General features: G+C 38.5%; 2 protein-coding genes and 1 pseudogene across 4 annotated transcripts; all 3 read right to left on the bottom strand.

Moving 5' to 3' along the window:
* Positions 1 to 311: 311 nt before the first annotated feature.
* LOC117627465 lies at positions 312 to 3,066 on the bottom strand (annotated as a pseudogene). Its single transcript, XR_004585773.1, has one exon. The product of XR_004585773.1 is annotated as a pentatricopeptide repeat-containing protein At4g32430, mitochondrial-like (transcript).
* A 473-nt stretch (positions 3,067 to 3,539) lies between these two features.
* Positions 3,540 to 5,315, bottom strand: LOC117627466 (bZIP transcription factor 60). The gene is made up of 2 exons (XM_034359585.1): positions 4,634 to 5,315; positions 3,540 to 4,319 (listed from the first exon to the last, which is right to left on the bottom strand). Exons 1-2 carry the CDS (start codon positions 5,095 to 5,097, stop codon positions 3,779 to 3,781), a joined length of 1,005 nt encoding a protein of 334 aa, XP_034215476.1. The 5' UTR covers positions 5,098 to 5,315; the 3' UTR covers positions 3,540 to 3,778.
* Positions 5,316 to 10,009: 4,694 nt separating this feature from the next.
* Positions 10,010 to 13,777, bottom strand: LOC117627902 (mitotic spindle checkpoint protein BUBR1). Of its 2 annotated transcripts, none has more exons than XM_034360207.1 (12): positions 13,486 to 13,777; positions 13,015 to 13,251; positions 12,864 to 12,923; positions 12,531 to 12,675; positions 12,240 to 12,397; positions 12,078 to 12,159; positions 11,922 to 11,988; positions 11,801 to 11,855; positions 10,917 to 11,097; positions 10,739 to 10,824; positions 10,416 to 10,505; positions 10,010 to 10,320 (listed from the first exon to the last, which is right to left on the bottom strand). In XM_034360207.1, exons 2-12 carry the CDS (start codon positions 13,227 to 13,229, stop codon positions 10,257 to 10,259), a joined length of 1,203 nt encoding a protein of 400 aa, XP_034216098.1. In that variant the 5' UTR covers positions 13,230 to 13,251; positions 13,486 to 13,777; the 3' UTR covers positions 10,010 to 10,256. The 2 variants fall into 2 exon arrangements, with proteins under 2 accessions (XP_034216098.1, XP_034216099.1); XM_034360208.1 differs by having other exon boundaries at positions 10,416 to 10,493.
* Positions 13,778 to 15,638: the final 1,861 nt, after the last annotated feature.

Raw genomic sequence — 15,638 nt, 5'->3', positions numbered from 1 at the left:
ATACTTAGCAAGGTAACTGTTCTTTATAATCTATTTTGGATTGCATGAATTGTGTTAAAGAAGCTGTGGTCAACTTCTCCTGCTTAAAGCTAGCTTCGTTAATGTGCCTCCAAAAATGGTTTTTGAACAGTTTAGGCCTGTAACATGGTTGAGTAGGATATGATCGTATGCGTTATTGAACAGATTTATTCATTATTTATCAGCAAATAGAGCAGTCTTAAGAACTCTTATAGGCGGTTATAAATGATAGGAAAATAAAAACATCACCTTTTATTCTCGTTCACATCAAAACTTCATTTGTATGTTACATGAAGATGAATTTCCTTCGCTTTCATTTTTTTTTGAGGTTGAAATTTGGCTACAGAACTTCGTAACAATCATTAGTTACTTTTGAAGTTTTACATGTACAGATTCGGCCTTCAAAGTGAGGGCCTTGAGAAGGAGTCCATTTTCAGTGATTCTGTCTCCCACATGTTCTCTCTCAAAATTTTCATCTCTAATCCTAGACATTTTGTCATTCTACATATCTCCCCCGACTGTGGGTGGGATGTATCACCTGATGAAAACGCATGCAGATACAAGGAACCATCAGAATCACCAGTATCCACCCAACTATATCCCACTTCCTTTCTCACTCCTTTATCTCTCATCCCTTTCCTCACTTTTGCCACCATTTCCCAGTCCCCTTTCTCAGCATACAAGTTGGACATCAACAGAAAAGAACCCAATTCCGTAGGTTCCAATCTCATCAATGTATCGGCCACTTTCTCCGCCATCTCCACATTCCCATGGATCCTGCAAGCCCCAAGCAGGCTTTGCAACAATGAAAACCCTGGCTGTCCCGGGATGCGACTCATCAATTCCTTTGCTTCCTCCAATTTCCCTGCCCGTCCCAACATGTCCACCATACTTGAATAATGTTGAGGAGATGGTTCAATATGATAGTCTTTCACCATTGAGTGAAAGAGGTGACGGCCCATCTCCACCATTCCCTTTCTGCTGCATGCCGTTAGTATAGAAAGAAATGTGACTGAATCAGGTCTTACCCCTTCTTTCTCCATCTCCTTGAACAATTCTATCACTGAGTCATAGTCTCCATGCCCAGCATATGCAGATATTATTGCAGTCCAAGCAAACTGACTTTTATGAGGCGTCTCACTGAAAACTCTTTTGGACTCACAAATGCTTCCTCGCTTTGCATACATATCAAGAAGAGCACCTGCGATAATTGGGTCAGTCACTAATCCAAGTTTGATCAAGGAAGAGTGGCATCGTTGGCCAAATTTCAGAGAAATATCCTGAGCATCACCAATTGCACTCAAGACACTACCAAATGTGTAATTGTTTGGCTTCGACTCCATAGTTGCTACCAAGAATGTTTTTAGTGCATCTTGACACAACCTGTTCTGAGCAAACCCTGAAATCAAAGCATTCCACGATATGATTTCTCTGCTGTTTAACTCCTCAAAAACTTTGATGGAGTCATGCATGGACTCAAACTTAGCATACATGGTGATCAAGCTGTTGCAAACATTATGCTTTGATAAAAAGCCAGTCTTTATGCAAAACCCATGAATCATTTTGCCTTCCTCCACCAACTTCCTAATTGATATAGCATGGATTAGTCCAACAAATGTAACATCATTTGGATATACTCCATCCAATCTCATCTCATTAAATAGAGAGATGGCATCTTCTTCGTCTATAGAAATCATAGTCGTCCAAGACACTACGTTGCGACCATTCATGCAATGAAATACTAATTTTGCATCTTCAGTAACCTCACACTTTGAATATGTCGAGATCAATACATTACAAACTGAAACATGACTTCCATATCCTGATTTAATTGTCAAGCCATGTATCTGTTTCCCAAGTTCTAAATTCATTTCATGACCGCAAGCTGAAACTGCACTAGTAAATGAGACATGATCTAACCCCACCCCTTCTCTCACCATCTCAATAAAGACAAAAATCGCTTCAAGCCCATGATTTCCCTCTTGAGAGTAACCTGATAGTATTGCATTCCATGAAACCAGATCCTTATTCGCCATTTCATCAAACACACTCCTAGCTTCTATTAACCACCTCCACCTCGAATACATACTTATAAGTGCATTTCCAACAAAAACTTCACCATCTAAACCAGATCTAAATATAAGAGAATGCAGTTGTAATCCAAATAGAAAATCTTCATGATCCGCACAAAAAGCAAGAACCGTAGTACAAGTCACTGGATAAAAAATAACTCCATTAAAATTCATCCTAAGAGCAAAATTCAATGCACCCTCACCTGTTCGAAAACCCGAAAGAATAGTATTCCAAGAAACTATATCAGTATAACAGTCTCAGAGATAAGTAAGGCACAATCAAACTGTCCAGCTTCAGTGTACATACTCATCATAGAATTTGAAACCGTAGTATACGAAGCAAACCCAGAAGAAACTGTGAACCTGTGAATTTGGCATCCGGGTTTGGGGTCGCCTTGACAGCAAGGGTAACGGTAACTTCATCGATGTTATGAGAGAAATGTAGTTGAAGTTGCTTACTGAACATGTCAATGGCTCTAAGTGGAAGGTTTCTGTGCAAGTAGTTGAGCATAGAGGGGTTAGTTGAGGCTGCATTTGTTTGGGGATTTTGGTCCAACGGTTGGTGCTCATGTCTGAATGAATGGTAATAACAGCAGCTAGCATACCGTTGGTTGGAGGGTTTTGAAATTCAGTTGGCAGATAACCATGAGAAACAAACAAACCCCCGATTCAGTCGTTGATGGGTAGTGTCGGATCGAGACAGCGAGCTTTAGTTAGGAATTTTAGGGCACGGGTTCGAACCCCAGCTTCCAAAGCTTCTTTCCCAATTTTGAAGCATTTCAAGGCATCGTCTCTGTTTCCGTCCATCTCAAAAACTTTGGCTTTTTGGGCCTTGCTGAACTTATACATGTTGGTTATATTATTTTGAGGTTTTTTGCAGGTATAAAGAATCGTAAAAGAGATAAGGTTGCATACGATGAGCTAAGTCAGTTCATAAGGTTGCATACGGTGAGCCAAGTCAGTTCATGTTGTAATGGCAAATGGCAAACAACACGAGGGGTTGGAAGACCCCTTGGAATGACGGAATATTGGTTGTGGACTCCACAGGCGAGCCCTTGGGTGCACGCCAAGTGCTCGACAGAAGTCCTTCCTCCTTTGGCCGTCACTGTGCAACACTCTACTGCTGCGCGCAAGGGCTTATTTTTTTAAAAAAGCTTTCGGTACACAGACACAAAAACGAGAAGAACCCAAAAACAGGCGAGCAACCTAGAAAGCTGAAGCCTCAAGGAGTTAAGGCTCTACTCTACCAGATACAACATGGAAAATTATCAAAACAAAAAAAAGTAGTAGTAAAATGCATACGGAGATAATAAGGCAAGTACAAATGCTGCTTGATTGCATGAACTTTTGGGTCAAAAGAATTATATCTTAATATGCCGCCAATACAATCCAGCTAAATATTGGTTATCCCTACTCCATCTTGCATAGAAAAAATATAACAAGGAAAAATAGATAAAGAAATCAGTTACAAACCCCCACCAAATAGTTGTCTGATGATTCCTATGGGCATTTGCATCTGAATTTGCATAACATGTAAAGCAACAACTTGTAGATAATGAGCACATTGTAAATCAATCAAGAAGAAATACAAAAAACATAGTTGGAGGATTTCCATATCATAGTGTAAAACCATTATTCATAGACAAAAGGGAAAACAAAAAATAGATAAGTAATCCAACCTACCAACCTTAAGTTGCTAACATTAGAAGCGGGAGAGCAAAGCTCACATAAGAACCCAATAAACAAGGAAATCGACTATGTTTCATCTTTGTCCTCGACGCTTTGCATCTCCTACTTTTAGAAAAACATAGGAGCACCGAATGTTGAAACATCTTACTTGCTGCCCCTCTTGGCCTTAGATCCACATTTTCTAGATCTTTGTTTGCCGCCACGTTGTTCAGTGGATTTCTTAGTCCGGCCATCAGAATTAGAGGCAGAGCAACGAGGCACATGATGTCCAGGCACCGAAGCAGGGAACCCAACAGCAGGAGTTCCAACAAGAGCACAGCAGACTCCTGCTTGGTGGCCAAAACACCATGTCCATGCCCATAAGCATTTTTCATCTGCAAACCGAGGCGCAAAGTGTGATTCTCAGCGTAGCAGCACTGGAGCAAACGCCCCAGTCTCCTGCATTCGCCTTCCAAGTACTTGCTCTTCATCTCCAGATCCCTCACATACATTTTTTTCCTCTCCCTTGATCTCACCGCTGCATCCTTGTTTCTCAGCTGCCTGGAATAATCCAAACCACATTCACTAGTATCATATCACATCGTAATTATTATTATTTCCCCAATAATTTATTTATCTATTTTTGGCCCTTTGCCTAAAACATATTTCACTTCATCTCTCATTAAAGGATTCAATAAACCAGACTTGTTATGCAAATAGTAACCATCCTCTCATAGAATTATTTACACAACCACAGTAATTAAAATATAAATAAATTAACAATAAGCATACTTTGATTTTAATTTTAATAAATGTTCAAAACCCTAAAACGAAGATTTACAATTAATAAATAATAAATAACAAATTAATGGTACCTTCTCCTTTTCTTGGAGATAGGATCGCCGGCGTCGGCAGCGTCATCGTCATCGTCATCGTTGAGCGGGGATCGGTCGAGTTTCTCCTTCTCGGAGTCGGCGGAGGCGTTGGAACCGGCATCGGTGGAAGGCGAGTAGACGAGTATATCCGCCAAAAACTTCTCATAATATTCAGCATTAGTGGGCTCCACCGAATCCGGAACAACCAGGTTGCCGTTGACATCGTCGTCTTTCATCAGAATGGTCTCGATCTCGCCGATCCAATCCGGGGATGAGTTGGAGGGAGCATCCTCCACCGTTGATGATGGTGATGGTGATGATGAACCAGTCGCCGTGACGACTGGATTTTCCAACTCCAACACATCCTCCAAGGTATTTGAGCCGTCGAACAAAAAATCCCAATCGATTTCTCCGATTATGTCATTCTCACTGTCCAGAAATCCAACATCTCCTTCCAATTCCATAAGCAAAAGAAATATCTACAAAAATCTAATTCGAAGTCGAATTCTAACCTAGAGGATACGAGGACCCTGGAGGAGGGCTATATTAAATAATGGCATAGACGACCATCTAGATATTTAGGTGGTGTTTACTTTTCCTGGAAACGCGTCGTCTGCTCTGCGCCAATCAGACTCAGACTCTTGGTGAGCAAGGAAACGCAAGAAGGACACGTGAGATGATGATCTTGAGCCACATAGGATTTGCCGTGGTGAAATCATCGGACCAATAGTATCTAGCCAGCTAGGCAATCAGAGAGCTCTTTCGATTACACGAGGGATCCTTTCGCCATGTCAGATGTCACTCACCTTATAAATTTTGAAATATATAGCCCCGGTCCTAGATGGAAAGACTCATTTTGAGCGCAAAAAAGAAGAATGAGTAATCTTAAGACTCGTGTAGGGTTTACTGAGTCATCTTCTAGTTAGTCATTCTCGTGTTAAATTGTGATTTGTTCATAAGAGTTTAAAAGTCCATGTCTATTCAATCAGAATTATAAGAAGTTTAAAAGTCTTTAGTGGACTTTTTATTTTTTTTAAGTGTATAAAAATTATATTCGTGTTAAATTGTGAGAGTAGTATTACTAACATTATAGTCGTAAATACAACGAGGTACTAGAAATTACCTTCCCAATTTGACTATAAGTATACAAAGAAGTACTTTTTTGATTTCATATATTTTCATAAATCACTTTTTATAAGTAACACAAAAGCCATATGATCATAATCTCTATGCGTATTGTTAGAAACAATGGCGGATCCATGAATTTTTTATAGGGGTAGGCTAAATTTATATATATATATTATAAGCTTTTTTTCTCTTGAAACAAAAATGTAAATAAAATTTTATAAATCAAACAAAGTCACATTACAAGCAAATATAACACAAAGAAGTACAAAATATAAATAAATATCAAATCAACCACATCGTCCAACTTCAAAAATACATGTTCGTTTGCAATTTTTTTTTAAAGAGCTTGCCATTCGAATCTCATCACGTTGATTGATTGGATGTTCACAAATTGGAATGCACCTTAGGATCCTGTTCTAAAGAAGCAATATCAAACTCTTTAGGTTCAACTACTTGATATTCGAGTTCAGAAAGTTTCTCAGGAACTGAAGTATCAACATTAGATGCAGAAGGTGTATCTTTGTTATTGTTACCACTTTTTTTGAAGAATGAATAAATAGCTTTTCCTCTTTTTGTCGGTCTATTATCATCATATGACATGATATCATAACAAGAAATACTACACACCAAAAATCATATATGCTTTAGAAATGAGCTATTATTTACTTTACGTAGATTGGGCTATTATTAATTTATTATATTTATTTGGTGTAGTGGGCTAATATTTATGGAGTAGAAATAAACTTATAAAATTTAAACCATATTTAATATTAGAAATCTTCCCCTAGGCTGGAGCCCACCCCAGCCTAGGCATAAATCCGCCCTTGGTTAGAAATTCAAACCATGTCTAATGAGTTCCTTAGATGAAAGCTCAATTGATAAGGGTCTATTTGGTATCCTACTTGGATCTAATTTTATAAACTCATGAATAGATTTTAAGTTCAAAGCCACAAAACCCCGCTTAGTAGGCCCATTTTTAAAAACTCAAAAAACCCTCATTATTAAAAACAAAACAAAAAAGAAATTTTATAGTTTTTTTTTTTTTTAGATTAACTATCGATACCCCCTGAACTTGTATGCTATTTTCAATTTGCCAATTCCCCCTACCATGTTTTCTTCTCCTCCCATTCCCCATGACCACCACCCACCGCAAGCCACCCTCCACAACCACCAATCCTCACCCACAGACCCCTCCCCCATTCTATTTTTTTCACCCCCAGACCATGCACCCCACCCCACCACCACCACCCTCCCCCCCTTCCCCCCTTTTTATGACAACAACCCCCACTCCTAAGATGTTCCCAAGCCATCGCAGCCCAACCTACGTCTACCGACCTCCACCTTGATTCTCTCTCTCTTTCTCCTCATTGATCTAGCCCCCAAATCGAATTGAGATATTGAGTCAGATACGGCTTGTAGATGCGTCGTTCCAAAAGATCTGACTTGCAGATGGGAATCATGGGTTTTTACTTATAGAAGTTTTCGGGTTTGAATAGCCCTTGTAGCAATGTGACTAGGAAAATTTTTGCCATGTGGGCAATGGTTTTTTCATTCAATGACTAGGCTGTAGCAATGTGACCAGGAAAACCTTAGGCAGCCGTCAGCAGCGGACAAACCTCACCTTCATCGTCGACGAGGAGGAGCAATTCTCTGTTGAATGGTGTTGAGGCCCAAAAAGTCACGAGAAACCCAAAGACATTTAAAGCCCTATATAACATATAATGTTGGTCATGCATTAATCTAAGCAGTATTTTGGGAATTAATTCATTAAATAAATATAGAAATAGTATGCATGCCATGCCAAGCCAATAATACATTTTTCATATGTCAATCACCTACCAAGCTCACATGAACCTAAGTCATATGGTTTACAAGGCTTGCACGAGGGATTGTGGTGTGAAAGGTTACGGAGGTCCACAAGGCCCACAAAAGCTCTTGGATAATGAAGACTTTGGGCTAACTACTTGGGAGCACTAAAGTCCAAGCCCATTGTTTAGAGTTCGCCAATGTGGGTGAGCAAATGAGATATCCTTCAAGCACTCCCTATTACCCTCTGGAAACAAGCCAATTCTGACACCTCACTTTACCCATAGGAATATTCATTTTTCAATGCCTAGCTTTGCTTGTTGGAAATAATAATGTCCCAATGCTTCTTTTTACATGTTGGAAATAGAATGGTTTCATCACCTCCTTTTATCCATTAGAAATAAAGGAAAGCCCTTCCCTTCTATAAATTAGAAGCCATGACAGAAGTAGAAAACAACATCTATTGGTTGCTTAAACACCCCAGCAACCATCAGACCACCTTTCCTTCCTCCCTTCGGCTGCTGTAAGCATTCCAGCAGTCATCCTAGCCATTCCTTAGCTATCACAACCATTCTTCTACTTTCTTAGCCTTGAAATCCTTCATCTTCCCTATAAAACCTCACCAAGCATAACTTAAAGCTTTTCCTTTCTCCTCATACCCTTCCAAGCTATAAACAACATAACCTTCAAGCCTCAAGCTTTTCCTTCCATCATCCTTCTCTTGAAACTCTTAAATCACCATAGCCATAGCCATAGCTACAAACAACAAGTTCTCAACACCCAAACTCAAGCCTATCCACACCAAACCAAGCACATGCATTCTCATTTGCTAAAGTTGCAAGTCTTTAGCTCCTACACTCCAAGCTCTCACGCCAAGCTCGCACAATCTCTATTCAACATCATCAAGTCATCTTCAACCATGCAAAAGCACGACCAAGCATTCGTCAAGCTGCTGGAAATCTACTCAAGCCACCCATCCTTTATCTTCATCTCTCTCTCTCTCTCTCTCTCTCTCTCTCTCTCTCTCTCCATAGTCAATACCTTTTTGGTAAGAAAACACAGACATCACAAGCTCTTCGTCTAGCTGCCGAAAACACCCAAAATCTCAAGCCTTAATCCTTTCTTTATGCTCATTTTCTCTTAGCTCCCACACCATAAGCCTCTCATGTCAAGCCTAGTAGTATCTTGATTCACCAAAGCAAACTCTCATGCCCAGCCTGTGCAACATCAATGCACCATCTCCAACTCTCCCTCTAGCTACGGGACAACACAGAACACGCAGCCGCTAGTAGAAGAACAAAATACTCCCCTAGGATTTGCTTCTCCCTTAGGATGCTTTGGGCCTAGTTCTCGTTAACTCATAAAAAGGCAACAAAGGCTTGATTCATCACTCTATGGCGGTCCAAGAATCAACAAGCCCGGACGGGCCTTCCAATGGAAAAAGACCCCAACAAATGGTTGGCGTGACGCATCTGGATTCATTTTCCTCACCCAACCCATATGAGTGTGTGAGAGAGAGAAAAGTTGTGTCCATCACAAACCCCCTAACGAACCCAGAACCCAGCTAGGCCAGCCCCCCGGTGGGTGTTTTCTTCTCCCTTATTCCCCCATGACAACCATTCCTTCTCTCTCTCCTCCCCCCAACCCCCCAAAAAAAAAAACTCTCTTTCCCATTCGAGCTCAGGGAAGGCCAAGGTGAAGTTGGTAGGCCCCTCTATTTATTAAAATGATTTATTTATTTATTTTAGATTTCATATTATTTTATTTTATAGTATGTAATTATTTTAACATATATATGACTAATTTGCTCTCATATTTAACCGCAAATTAGATAGATGGTAAGGGGAATTGGCACTAAAAATTAGTTCGTGTACTTCGTTTTCCAAACAAAACAAAAAAATGTTGAGGGTGTAAATTGAAAGTAGCATACAAGTTCAGGGGGTAAATCGACAGTTAACCCCTTTTTTTCTTCTCTCTCCTCCCTCTGTTCACGCTCTCTCTCTCTCTTCCCCCCCCCCCCCTCCCCGGGTTAATTTCAATTTGTGAATCTAGGGTTTCTAATTTTCTAATTTTAATTTCAATTTTTTTAGATCTTAATATTAGGTTGGAATTCAATACCAAACAAGTTTTTAGATCTCAAAATCACTATTTGAAAACTCATATTTTTAAAAAGAACGATAGTTTTTTAATTTACTTTTTTGAATAGAATACTGAACATGCCCTAAATTTTTCTTTCTTTCGAACTCTTCAAATAAAACATTCTTCAGTGAAAGAAAAAGCATGTGTGCATGAAAACAGATAAAATAATTTAATCTTTAGTTCGAGGTTTCTTTATCAAGCATTGAGCTACATTTTTACAAACTATATACGAAGTGAGAATTTATTTGTCAACGGTGAAAGGAAAGGTTGTATTTTTGGCAGACTGAAATAAGAAATTCTAAAGCAGATTAAAAGGTGTTCTCTTTGCATACACAAACAGTATCATAAACGTAAAAACTCTGTCAAACAAACATATATCACAGGCCATAAGTCTGTTTGCCGAAGACTTTCTCAACCTTGAAAAGTAAACACAATCTTAACGTATCCAACTTGAAATTGAAATTCCTAAGCATGTGTAACGCTTTAGAGATAAAGCGTTGATTAAAGAATGTATCACGCAACACTGCTACAAGCAAAATGTTTTTTGCTGTCATCTAGGAAGGCTGTTGGAAGGGAAATTGCGTAAGGGGTCCTCCCGCAACAAATCCGTTTCCCTGCCACAAAGCAACAAAAGCAAATGCTTCTTAGCAATTGAAACGAACAGCTTATCAGATTCAAACCAAATGTCTCAACAAACTAGTTCGCTTACCTTTTGAGAGCTCGCTCTTCCTCCTGTCGAAGCTGCAAGGCTGAAGATTTGGCACTCTCAACATTCTTTCTATGTGTCCTGGTAACGAAACTGTAAGAAGTCAATAAAGTGATAACAGACCATAAAAGATTGACTTGCAACCTCCACGTTTGAAAGAGCTTTTAATCAAGAGTTTCGGAACTAAAATGCAGTACCACAGAACAGAAGCTGCTCTAGATTGTTGCAACAACTTAACATGACTTTCGGTTTTTTAAAAGAGTACCCAAAATGGGATTTAAAAAAAACTAATTGTTGAACTTATAGAAGTCTGTCACATTACTCACTCTTCACATCCTTCATCAACAAAAACCTCAATACAGGCACTACTAGCACCTGCTCCTCCAGTTCTAGATCCAGGTCGCTGTGGAATCTGAAAGAATTAAACCAAGTTTGCGGTTGGATAACTCACTGTGAGGATATCAAAGTATCAACTATATATTGGAGCAGGGGAGAGGAGGAAACCTTGTATGATCTCCACTTGGTAGGGATTGCATTATTTTCTTTGTTTCTCTCTGCCCTAGGTCCAAGGCTGTGCCAAGAATTCACGTCTGGCTTTGACACATCTGGATGGTGATGAGAGCCAATATCAGCAGAATTTGAATCCTTATAAATGTTAATGTTAATCGGAGCCAGAACACGATCCCTATAAAACCAGGGCAACATAAGATCTCATGCACAAGTTTGCTAACAGATCATCAACGCAATAGCATGTCCGCAGGCAAAACAAAGTATGTGCATATATTCACTATAATCCACTGAAGGGAAGAAGATTGATAAAAAGAAGAACAAGAAAGAGAGATGACTATGGAATGTACGGAGTCATGAATAATACAAAGCACAACAAAGCATAAGGAAGTTTATATGTCCAGAGATAAAAATTGTGAAATAAGTTATGAAAATGGAAAATTTAAATAACCAGAAAAGCTAAATAGATACTTAATTGATCTGCCACATAGTTGTACAAAGTTATCTATTGCAGAAATATAAATCATGTTATGATTAATTAATGGCATGAAGATGTGTTCAAAATCACTTTCGTTGTACATTACAGAAACCAAACAAAGAAAGCTGAGTTTCTATGCTATGCTATGCGCATTACTATCAATTTCCATTTTTAAGAAAAAGAAACTGATCAAAACTAAAAACCCATTAACCACCTTCTTTTCAAATCTAATTGCTTGTGCAAAAATTGGCATATTGAACTGATAATGAACATACAGCTTATTTGGGTTTACAGGATACATTAACAAGTTCTTGAGGTTCATTACAGGTCAGTCAAATACTTTTACTCAGAATACTCCAACCAACCTAGAGAATAAAGCATTTAAAAAACTATATATGCTCACCCTTTTGGCTTTGAATCCTTCTTAGAAAGATCAGAGCTGTCCAAAGTCTGCATTCCTGCAACATGGCGAGGCATAAATAATGCACTAATATAATAATCCAAAAAATAGCAAGGAAACTTACTATTTTCTCCCCTGGAAAGGACAGTTCCAAAGCTTCGGATGGGTAAGCGTTTCTCCGTTGAATCCTCCTACAAGTTCAATAAGATTGAACAGTAAATGGCTTGCAGAAAACAAAACTATAATATGTCCTGCATTAACAGTAAATGGGTTTGCACACCTCTGAAGCTTTTGGTCTGCTCATTGAGCGAGCAATAAATTTCCTATATGCATCCTTCAATTTTTCTATGGGGCGAGCATTCCTGTAAAGTGGAATAGTTAATGCAGGTCTACAATGTGTAAGAAACATGAGAAGGAGATACCAAAATCAACATAAGGTAACCTGGAAATTCCAAGATTAAATATTTCATTGGCAGCTTTCATCTTGTTCTTGGATTCCATGACCAAAGCATATGATATGTAGAACACAGAATGTGTCTTCCCAATTTCATTTGCATCGAGAAAACTGTATATGACTTGAGCATCCGCACAATTTTCAGCCTGCAGAACCAATTTCAATCGCAACGTTACTTATTAGACAATTGAGGATCTGAAACTTGCACCTACAAGTGGATTGCTAGAACTAAAAACAAACTAATCTTAGATATGAATATGGGAAAGAAAAAGAACTCACATATTCCAACCAGACTTTGAGATAGCGGAGATCATCCTTGTAGCGGTCTGAATGCCAAAATGTACGCACACATTGCTCGTACATCACAACCAACCCTGAGCAATCTCCACCAGGTGGAAATGCTTCCTGAACCCACTTGATACACCTTTAAGAGAGAGACGGAGAAATTTAAGGAAAATATAAAGGACTGTCTCAAACAAGAACAAAAAATCCTACATCTTTTTTTTCTTTTTTCTGCAACAAGAACCCATTTACGAAATCGAAAATATGGAAATGAAATTATTCATAAAATTGAAAATTGAAAGTAGAGAGTAGTCAGTCAGTAGTACTCACTCAAGCCATGGGTGGAGAGGGTCTTCTCCTTTATACTCGTCAATCGCTTGAATCAATCGCCTAATGAGGATTAAATTTTAAAAAAAATTTAAGGTAAACAGGCACACGCATAGAAAAGCATATAAAGATTTGAACTTTGAAGAAGGAAGACCTTCGTTGGTCAAAGAGGGACTTCTTGATGTCATTGTCGTTGTGAGCTTTGAGAGCGTCGTTTAAGATGGCGATTTTGCGGCCTCTCTTCAGGGGCCTTACATTTTCCTTAAACAGCTCCCACTCGTTCCCCGTCTCTCGCTTCGATGCCAGAAACTCCGTCTCTGGATCCAACATCTCTACGTTCTCTATCTCTGTTCCAATATCCGCCATCATCACTCACCCAGTCGCTGAGTCACTGCATAATTTTAAAAGTTAATTTAGATAAATAAATAAAACTTCAAAATCCATTCCCTAAAGAAGGATTTAATCTTGAGGGAAATAAAAAATAATAAATAAATAATAAATAAAAACCGCTCCTTTTTCTTACCGGGACATAATCAAAATTATTTCAGTAATAATTTCATGCTTGGTTTCACAAATTTCAACAGTCACGGAAAATGGAGAAATTTTAGTGAAACGTGAAGCTTACCTGCGGACAGGCCAAAAAGGAATCCAACCAAAACTCAGGAGTGAAAGATCTGAGAAAAGAGAGAAGAGTGAAGTATCGGACTTTCCGGGAGTGGATGACGACTTGAAACCTCTCGATGGCGGAAGAAAGGATGAGCTTAGATTAGAGATTGATAGGGGTGGTGGGCTGGAAGCCTGAAGAATGTGTGTATGTGTGTGTTTTATTTTTTATTTGTTAATTTGAACTTTGAATAATTTTATGACCGTTTAAATTGAAAGTTCAAATCCTATACCTCTATCCCGCTCCAACGCTTGATGCTTTTTCTTATGTCTACGGGAGGTCCGTTTTGGTAAACTGCCCTTGGTTAGGTCAAATGTCAAAACATAATGTTCTCGTTTGGTTTGGTTGGGGGGGAAGCTTTCCTCCAAACCAAACTTTAGGTCCCGTTTGGTTTATGGAATGAATTTGAGGGAAAATTATTTTCCATGTCATTCCCCAAGAAATAGGAATGGAAAATTTATTTTCCACATTTAGTAATGCTGGGAAAGTAACCAGGAAATATCACTTTATTTCTTTTCCCATGTTTGTTTTGAGTAGGAATGGAAAACAAAGTTTGTATAAATTTTCAATTATACCCATATTAAATCAAATAAAAAAAGAATGCATTTAATGATATATTGTAATTCTAAATTGTTAATGGGGATAAAATGGTCATAAAAAAAATATGTATTTAATATTAGCTCATTTTTCCAAATTTTCCCATGATGAGGGAAAACAAAATCCAAGTTGGAAGGATAGCTTCACTTTTCCCCTTACTTTCCCATGAGCCAGGCAACGATTTCCCATACTTAGACTTACCAAACATGGGAAAGCAATTGATTTCCTATTCCCAAGTCTCCTTTCCCATAAACCAAACTGGCTTGGATCTTCCCAAGGGATGGAAAATGTCATTTTCCATGTTTAGTAATGCTAGGAAAGTAATTAGGAAACACCACTTTATTTCATTTTCCATGTTTCGTTTGCATAGGAATGTAAAACAAAGTTTGTAATTTTTCAATCATACCCATATGAAATCAAATATAAAAAGAATACATTTAATGTTATATTGTAATTCTAAATTGTTAATGGGGACAAAATGGTAATAAAAATGTGCATTTAATGCTAGCCCATTTTCCCAAAATTTCCCATGGGAATGGAAAATGAAACCCAATGGGGGAGGAGTGTTATATTTTCCCCCTTATATTCTCATGTGTTAGGCAACTATTTCACATGTTTAGACTTACCAAACATTACCAAACATGGGAAAGCAATTAATTTCTCATCCCTAAGCCTCATTTCCCATTAATCAAACACAACCAATGAGTGAATAGCTGTTTTACTCGTCAACTATCACGCTAATATGACGTTACCTCTCGATTATCTTATACCAATTTAATACTCAAACTTATAAGAAAGAAAAATTCTGCCCCTATCAAGTTTTTCGAATTCCAACCAATTTTCTATCAAAAAGCCCCACACTTCTCACATGCGCTGTAGTTTTTAAAATTACAAATTACAAATTAAATAACAAATAAAAAAGCATAAGCCCACCCACGACCTTAACCAGTCCCGACATCCCCCTCCCAAGCACACACACCCCTTCCCCCTAACCCTTATACCTGTCGTCACCCTTCCCAGCCTCGATATCCCACCAACCTTCCTATCATCAATATCCCAGGAACCTTCCCAACCAGATATCCCACCAACCTTGAAGAAGTAGAAGAAAGAGTTGTGAGGACAGGAATGATTTCACTAGTCCCACACACATGGACAGAAGGAATATAATACAATCTTTGAAGGATGTTAATCAATAGGAGAAGATAACCACACACAAAAGTAGTTGCAATTCCTATTTCATCCCCTCTGCTCTAATCGTTAACACTTTTCTTACAATAGGTTCCCAGTCCCCAACCCGCCACCGCCACAATAATATTAACTTTCAAATCGGATGAGTAATTCTAGAGCAAGAAAAAAAAAAATATATATATATATATATATATATATAAATGATGAAATGAATCTCGTGTCTTTTCTTGGACTTTTCTATTGGATTTTTTGCATAACCCTTCCACACACTTATCCTCAAAGCCCTGCTCCCGCACCCTACATGATCCCTAGAAAGTGATGGGTTTCCC

This window comes from Prunus dulcis, chromosome 5 (genome assembly GCF_902201215.1).
Source record: "Prunus dulcis chromosome 5, ALMONDv2, whole genome shotgun sequence".
Classification (NCBI taxonomy): domain Eukaryota; kingdom Viridiplantae; phylum Streptophyta; class Magnoliopsida; order Rosales; family Rosaceae; genus Prunus; species Prunus dulcis.
Note: the sequence above shows the minus strand (reverse complement) of the source record. Positions and strands in the feature narration are given on the sequence as shown.

Bases quoted from the DNA above. Each gene is read 5' to 3' on its own strand.
- LOC117627466 (XM_034359585.1), bottom strand. From the start codon at position 5,097: ATGGAATTGGAAGGAGATGTTGGATTTCTGGACAGTGAGAATGACATA. The intron at 4,320-4,633 runs GTACCATTAATT...GGATTATTCCAG, and splicing joins ATCTCCAAGAAAAGGAGAAG to GCAGCTGAGAAACAAGGATG.
- LOC117627902 (XM_034360207.1), bottom strand. From the start codon at position 13,229: ATGATGGCGGATATTGGAACAGAGATAGAGAACGTAGAGATGTTGGAT. The intron at 12,398-12,530 runs GTGAGTTCTTTT...TTGGTTCTGCAG, and splicing joins TCAAAGTCTGGTTGGAATAT to GCTGAAAATTGTGCGGATGC. The intron at 11,989-12,077 runs GTGTGCAAACCC...TTGAACTTGTAG, and splicing joins GCAGACCAAAAGCTTCAGAG to GAGGATTCAACGGAGAAACG.